The sequence below is a fragment of the Lipotes vexillifer genome, unplaced genomic scaffold (genome assembly GCF_000442215.2).
Source record: "Lipotes vexillifer unplaced genomic scaffold, Lipotes_vexillifer_v1.1 scaffold1329, whole genome shotgun sequence".
Taxonomy (NCBI): domain Eukaryota; kingdom Metazoa; phylum Chordata; class Mammalia; order Artiodactyla; family Lipotidae; genus Lipotes; species Lipotes vexillifer.
Window position 1 is genome coordinate 197,486 of NW_006797566.1, and position 7,901 is coordinate 205,386.

Sequence of the window (7,901 nt, forward strand, 5' to 3'; positions counted from 1 at the left end):
GGCCACTCGGGACCGGGGCGGGGGAGGACGTGTGGATTCAACGGGAGGAGGGGGCTGAGCCAGGCCGGGACACGCCCCCTCCACCGCCCCACGTCCCGCCTCCTAGGCTCCCCGCAGTGCCTCCCCCAGGCCCGCCAGCATCCTGGGCCACCCCAAGCCATCCGCCCCCGCAGGCCTGAGTCTCCCCTGGCCCTACTCCCCAGCCCCAGGGTTACCTCTCACATGGTTTACCTTTTCCAAGACTACGGCTCAGACTTTAACCAGGGCCTGGAGCCCTGAGGAACTGGTTTGGGCTGACAGCTCCCCAACACAGCAGTTTGAGGTTGTACCCTCCGGGCAGTGCACCGGCCCGTGCTCCCCACAACTGGGCATCAGTCCTACGGGTCAGGCATCCTTAACAATGACAGTCCCTGACCTTTGGGTGGCCTTGGAGCCCTCTGCAGTTTACAGGCGGTTTTTCATAAATGATCATATTTACTCTACAATCTATTAATTGCCAATTATTAGGTGTCCCACCCCACCCCTGCTTTACAGATGCAAAACCTACAGTTCAGGAGGGGTTGGAGACAGGTACTACCGCTGATCCAATGCTTCAGTCTTACGTCCTGTCTCATCCCCAGCTCAAAAAGTAGTGTGGATACCGTAGGTTTTAACCCCAGAGGGGAAAGTTTTCTTTTATTTGGGAGGGTAGCATGGTGGGAAGGTGAGGGAGGATCACAGGCCTGGCCTAGGCAAGTATGTATACATATAAATTAGGGCAGAGGCTAGGGAAGTTTTGAGAATTTCCCGAAGCAGACGTGGTGGCCCTGGATGCCCAGCAAGACCCAGATTTCTACATGAAGGTAGTAAGATTAGGTAGCAAGTTGATTCACATGGGAGGAGGTGGGGTGTCAGGGGGCAGACCCTTCCCCTTTGCGTGACCAGAACTACTAACGCTACTGCCTGACCAGAAGCCAGAAAGCGCTTTTCACCCCTCCCCCACACCCTCTGCCCCAGGCCCAAATGCCTCGCCCTCCTCCCTCTGTCCTCCTATGGTCCCTACAGCTCAGTTCTTGGTGAAGTGAGGGAAACTGGGCCACGGACACAGTCCTCTCTCTGGCAAGGTGGCTGTCTGTGGTACTCCTTCCATCCCCAGCCCTCGAGGCTGGGTTTGTTTACCTCTCACCAGTGTGGTGGCAGCCAGGCCCAAGGGAAACTCCCTGGGATGCCCAGCCCCCCCCCCCCCCCCCCCACCCCCCCCTTGGCAACCACAAGCCTGTTCTCTATGTCTGTGAGTCTCTGTTTCGTAGCCCCCCCCCCCCCCCCCCCAGTGACGCCCCGGGACCCAGCCAGGAAAACACAGCCTGTTCCATCTGTGTGCAGAGGGGAGAGGAGGCTTCCCACAGAGCTGGGGTGATGAGGCCTGTGAGGCTGAGAGTGCTGCAGGGGGCTCACAGATGTCCACAGCGCCCTCTTTCTTACTGTGGGGCACCAGAAAAAATCACAGGCGCCCAAGCTTCCCTCTCCACCCAGGGGGCCCCAAGGAGGCTCCTGATGGGGGCCTCTGGAGGCCCTCTGGTGTTGAGAAGGCGGGGAGAGGGCCTGCTGGGGTTCTTTGCTGAGTGGGGACTGGGGCCAACTTGCTAGGGATGCCTGGGACGTACTTGATCCCTCAGCACTCACAGACTCATCCAGAGGGCCTGAGCCATATGGGGAGGAGGGTTATCCTGAGGGGACCAGCACTAGGACCTCCTACTGGCCACCTGGAGGCAGAGCAGTGAGACCAGCCACAGAAAGCACCTGGCCACTCAGGGCTGTCCTGGACACCTTTCTAGCCATAGAAGGATGGGGCTAGGATAGCATTGCAGGCACAGCATACGGGCTGCCCCTGTGGTCTCCCTGGGTCTCTGAGGGACCTGCTCTGGGTCACTATCTCCTGCAACTAGGGTACTATTCAGGGTTCCACCAGGGCTGGGGCCCAGGACAGTAGCTGGGTTCTGCCATCTCAGTTGACCTTAGCATGACACCTGCCCCAGCGTAGAACTCAGAACCAGAGGAGGAGGCTGCCAGGCTGAGTTGTGGGGAGAGTCCTCTTCCTGGCAGCCACAGACCTCACAGCCCCACTCCCGTCTCCTCCTGCTTTGACCTGTGTCAGGGCTCCTCATTACTCTAAGCTGCTGAGCTCAGCCCTGGGTTAGGCTGTCCTCTTCCAGAAACTGTTAATCCCCCCCCCCCAGCTTTCCTCCTCCCTCTTCCTGATCTTCCCCCTGCTGCTTCCTCCATGGGGAGGAGACACCAGGCAACCAGTGGCCTCCTCAGCTCAAGGAAGGGCTGTTGGTCCCCTGAGGCTCCACACCTAGCAGCTGCGAGGGCAACGGAACAGAACAGAGCCAAGCCCCTTCAAGCCCCTTCCTTAGGACAGGGGGGCACCCATATCCAGGCAGGGAGCCCAGAGGTCTCTTTCTAGTTTGGGGCTCTTTGAAGGGACACTTCCGAGGGGAGAGGTGGGGTGGGGGAGTGCTAATAACATTATTGACCTGGGTTAGGGGACATAGCTTGCCCAAGTTCAAGCCAGAGAGCAATAACTTGGGCCTCAGACCTAGACTTCTCATGGAACCCTGTCCTCTTCCCACAGCTTTAAGCTAGTGATGGCAGATGGAGGTCTAGCCAGCAGGTTTTGAATCTCATTACACCACCTGGCTGGGCCTCAGGTTTTACACAGACTCTTCAGAGTACAATCTGGAGAAGGGATGCTCCTGGTGTTCTGAAATGATACTTTTGCAATATCTTCTCCAACCAAGGCACTGCTTCCATCAAGGCCCCGTGTGCCCCAGCACACTCTCTCACCTCCTGTAGCTTCTCTCTACTGCCTTGGACCCTGACCCCCAGTAGCTGGATTTCTAGGATGGGAGGAAGGATACAGTTGCCAGAACCACAGTCAATTCTAGAGAGCCAGCCTGTGGGGGCAGGAGGGGCCAGCCTTCACCCAGCAGCCCCTTAAGCCGTTAAAAGTTCTTACATAAGAGGCCAACCCCTGGGCAGAGCTGCAGGGCTAATTCCCCCAGACCACCGCCCACCCCACCCCCCCAAACCCAGCTTCCAGGTCACCTCCCCAAGCTGCTGAGCACCAACAGATGGGACAGGGAAAGAAGTCCAAATCCTCTGGACCGGAAGGACAGTGGGATTGCATTTCAAGCTGCGATACAATCCAGAGATTAGCCACTGTCTCCTTTTCAGTCAGTCCCCTGGGGCCCAGATCAACACCTCCACTCTTCCTTCAGTGACCCTAACGGACCCCAGCAGAGTAAGGGCAGAGGGGGTTTTGAATCTTAGGAGAGACCCTGGGGTGAGCTGCACTGGCCGCCTCATCAGACCTCAGTGAATGGTGAGGAGGGGACAGTGTCCTCACTCGACTCCGAGGAGGCCCTCCATCTGGACACCTACACCTGCCAGGAAGACTGAAGACAGTTCTAGGAGGAAACGGCTAAGGAGGAGTAAGCAAAGTTGGACATGGACTCCAATAGGCTCGGTTTGAACCCCAGGAGTTGGAGCCACTTGGCTCGGGTGTGTAGTTGAGGTCAGATGCAGGACTAAAATTTTAGGGATCGTTCTTCCGACCTGCTCCCCGGTGCAACACAGCACTGAACCTTTTCCACACTGCCCGCCTGCATCCCCCAACCAAAGCTGGGCGCGGGGCGTCTGAGCCCGGTTTCAGGAAGTTACAGCTTGAGGCGGTAAGAAGGCATGGGTGGTGGGACCTACCCTTCCCCTCCCCCGCAGCGCTGCCTGGTTCCCAGAGCCGCCGCGCCCGCCCCGGATGCGCCCCGCGCGCTCTGCCCTGGGCGTCACCTCTCAGGCTCGTAGCCGGCCTGCAGCAGGCGGGCGCTGTACCGCTGCGCCGCCGTCTCGTGTCCCGCGTGCTGCCGGGCTCCGGGCTCCGGAACATCGGCGGCTCCGCCTCCCTGCAGTGGCGGTGGGAGCGGCCCCGACCCGGCTGGCGGAGCGCGCGGCTCCTCCATGCGGACGCCGCGGCTCAGGGCGGGTGGGCGGGAGCCTCCCCGCCTAGAGGCTCCCCGGCCGTGGCTAGGGAGTGAGCGCAGCCCAGTCTGGTCCGGGGAAAGGGCGGGGCCTCCGAGGCGGGGCCTGCGTGCCGGGGGCGGGACTCGAGTGCTGGGGACCCGGTCGCTCGGGGGAGGGAGTCCGCTGGGCTTTCCGCGCTGGCAACGCTCTCCCACCGGCCACTCTACGCGGCTGCCCAGATTCAGCCCGTCTCTCCCATCCCCGGATCAGCCACAGGATACTGGGAGACGGAAGTGGAACTGCAGAGGACCTCCACCCTTTCCCGCCGTCCGGACCTTCCAGTTTCTCCTGGCCCCTTCCAAGGAAAACCAGAAAAGAGCGCAGAGTATTATCACCGGCCAGTTTTCTTCGCGTCTTGTGTGGGCGCCTCTGCCTCTTGCGAACGAAGGCACGGTCCTTTGAATCGCCTCCTACCGGCCAGCCGCAGACCTACCTTGCTAGGGCAAGATAGGCGGGGAGATTATCCATCTTCCTTTGCCTACTGCCCCCTTTGCCTGCTCAACACACTCCCTTAGACAGGAGGAAAACGGATTTTCCTTAGCCCTTACCTGCCACTACCTGAGGAAAGAACAAATAAGACTTTAGGCTCCTTAAGGAAAAGGGCCTTCTCTTCCCTTGTCTGGGGTACCCCATAACCAGGGAGCAGGGTTGAGCACACAGGTGCTCAGACTTCTTCATCTACTGACTAGAAAGCATACTTTTCCTCTTTCATAATTGTTATGACTAGCAACAGTGATTGAGCACCTAGCAGAGTTGGCAAGTAAGAGTCCTTGCCCTCAGGCAACTTCTTTAAGGAGACAGAATAGATAGAAAATAAACAGTTGACAATTCTCATACTATATTTTTTTTTTTCACAAAAATCTGACAATCTGAGGGGGCAAATGGTAAACACTAAACGACTGTGAGCTAAGATGCATTTTAAGGAGGCAGAGTTAAGGGTCAGACTTTTCAGCAACTATTTCACGAAGGAAATTGAATTTACGCAATGGTAAGATCTTGGATTTTATCCTGCCTGGTACTTTTTCCTATACATGTACACACCCACTCCGCAGATTTGAGATCAAAACAATTTCTCGGGCTTCCCTGGTGGTGCAGTGGTTGAGAGTCCGCCTGCCCATGCAGGGGACACGGGTTCGTGCCCCGGTCCGGGAGGATCCCACATGCCGCAGAGCAGCTGGGCCCGTGAGCCATGGCCGCTGAGCCTGCGCGTCTGGAGCCTGTGCTCCACAACGGGAGAGGCCACAGCAGTGAGAGGCCTGTGTACCGCAAAAAAAACAAAACAAAACAATTTCTCTAACAGCTCAGCCACACGTGAATGCCATTATAGACAATTATTTTTGCTACAGCCTGAATGTTTGTGTTTCCTCAAAAGTCATATATTGAGGCCACTGTCACCTTCTGAGATGGCCCACACTCTGTCTGTGGAGTGTGTTTCTCCCTAAATAAATCCACTTCTAAAAAAAAAAAAGTCATATATTGAAACCTAATCCCCAATGTGATGGTATTTGGAGGTGGAACCTTTGGAAGGTGATTAGGTCATAAGGGTGGAGCCCTCATGAATGGGATCAGTGTCCTTATTAAAGAGACCCCAGAGAGTTCCCTCACTCCTTCCACCATGAAAGGATACAGCGCCTATGAACCAGGAAGTGAGCTCTCACTAGACATCAAATCTGCCAGTGCCTTGATTTTGGACTTAGCCTCCAGACTGTGAGGAAAAAATGCTTGTTGTTTCAGCCACCCAGTCTAAGGTATTTTTATTATAGCAGCCTGAATGGACTAAGACAATTTTGTATAGCAAGATTATTACCGGGGCTTCCCTGGTGGCGCAGTGGTTGAGAGTCCGCCTGCCCATGCAGGGGACATGGGTTCGTGCCCCAGTCCGGGAAGATCCCACATGCCGCGGAGCGGCTGGGCCCGTGAGCCATGGCCGCTGAGCCTGCTCATCCGGAGCCTGTGCTCTGCAACGGGAGAGGCCACAACAGTGAGAGGCCCACGTACTGCAAAAAAAAAAAAAAAAAAAAAAGACTATTACCATGTTCCTGCAGGTATCACAAAGAGGCAAGGTGCAGACTAATCTAAATTGTATGCAGTGATGAAGTCATTTTTCTGGTCCCTATTTGTGAACTGATCATTCTAGACACAGAAAGAGCCAAAACACAGGTTTATGACTGTAAACAGGAGAGGTAGTATATCAAAGAGGACTGGGATTGGCAGTTAGGTGGGCCTTGGTCTAAATCTGTGTTTCTTACATATATTATATTATATATAATTCTTATATAATTACCAAAGTCACAATCTCTCTCTGAGCCTCAGTTTCCTCATCTTTCAAATGGAGTTACAATATGTATCTCATAAGGTTGCTTTGCCATTAGTGAGATAACACAGGTAAACTTCCTGGCTCACGGTAGGCTCTTAATAAACAGAAGTAATGATTATTCTAAGCTAAGTAAGCTGTGGCTAAGTTCTACGCTTTTGACCCACAACTAAATGCAATATATTATAATTTCTATTACATATTCATTCAATAAATGCTTATTGGGCACCTCCTATGTGCCAACTGGGAGTGCATGCTGAACAAGATGGTCATTGTCTCTGCTGCCGTGGGCCTTAACGTCCCCTTGGACAGAAAGACAAACAGGCAGTGAGAGTACAATGTGAAAAGGGTTTTGACAGGGGAGGACCCCTCTCCACACAGACCAGACTCCTGAGCAACACACAGAACATAGCCAGTTGTTCTGAGAAAGAAATGAGTCAGGGTCCACTTCAAAGATCCCTGGAGGTAGGCAGAATATGAAAAATAAATGACACACACATACATGGGGAGTGGGCCCCGGCAGTGACTGAGACCTGGTCTCACTTACAGAGTGGCTCTGTCTTTTCTCCAGAGTTTGTTGGCTACAAATGAGATTTACCAGCAAACTATTCATTAAAACAATCACATAACCTGAGGGCCTCAGTGTGTCATATGAAGGGATTTTACCTGCAGTAATTTCTAGACCGTGGTTCTCAGGACATTTGTGATGTCTGGGGACATTTCTGAATGTCATAACTAAGGGGGGGAGGGAGTATATTACTGGTGTCTGGTGAGTAGAGGCCAGAGATGCTGCTAAACTCCTACAGTGCATGAGACAGCCCTTCACAACAAAGAATTATCCAGTCCCAATGTCAGTAGTTGATATTGAGAGACTCTGGTCCAGAGGAACTATTTGAAGAAATGGGAACTAAAGAAAAACTACTTAATTTTCCTAAAGCCACAGGACAATGGACTGTTTTGGCTTTTTGTACGTGAAAGAGTTATGTATCCTCACGGGGCCTCCTCATCTGAGAAAGGAGAGTATTAGATTTGATCTTGTAGGAAGTCCTTTCCAGTTTAAAAGTTTATGAATCAAATACATTTATAGGATTAGGATGCAATTAACATGGGGCTATAAGATTGAGGGATGGTGGTCAGACCAGGTGCTAGTGTGTCTGCATTTCTTTACCTTCCAGACTTCCTGAAGTCAGATGCATAGTCCATTCATCAAAAACGTATGGAATGAGGGCTTCCCTGGTGGAGCAGTGGTTAAGAATCCTCCTGCCCTTCCCTCGTGGTGCAGTGGTTAAGAATCCACCTGCCAGTGCAGGAGACACGGGTTCGAGCCCTGGTCCGGGAAGATCCCACATGCCACGGAGCAACTAAGCCCGTGTGCCACAACTACTGAGCCCTTGTGCCACAACTACTGAAGCCTGCACGCCTAGAGCCCGTGCTCCCAACAAGAGAAGCCACCACAATGAGAAGCCTGTGCTCAGCAACGAAGACCCAACGCAGCCAAAAATAAATAAAATTTTTAAAATTACATTTT

The 7,901-nt window shown here is 53.7% G+C and overlaps 1 protein-coding gene across 2 annotated transcripts in view; it reads right to left on the minus strand.

The window, feature by feature from the left end:
* The window catches only part of IMPDH1 (inosine monophosphate dehydrogenase 1), a 17,911-nt gene extending 13,831 nt beyond the window's left edge, over positions 1 to 4,080 (minus strand). Inside the window, exons 1-2 of one of the 2 annotated variants that reach the window (XM_007469678.1) lie at positions 3,829 to 3,959; positions 3,389 to 3,463 (exon numbers count right to left, since the gene is read on the minus strand). In XM_007469678.1, coding sequence (XP_007469740.1) covers positions 3,389 to 3,411 — 23 coding nt within the window. In that variant the 5' untranslated portion in view covers positions 3,412 to 3,463; positions 3,829 to 3,959. Of the gene's footprint in view, positions 1 to 3,388; positions 3,464 to 3,828 lie in introns of both variants that reach the window. The other variant, XM_007469675.1, reaches the window with a different exon arrangement.
* Positions 4,081 to 7,901: the final 3,821 nt, after the last annotated feature.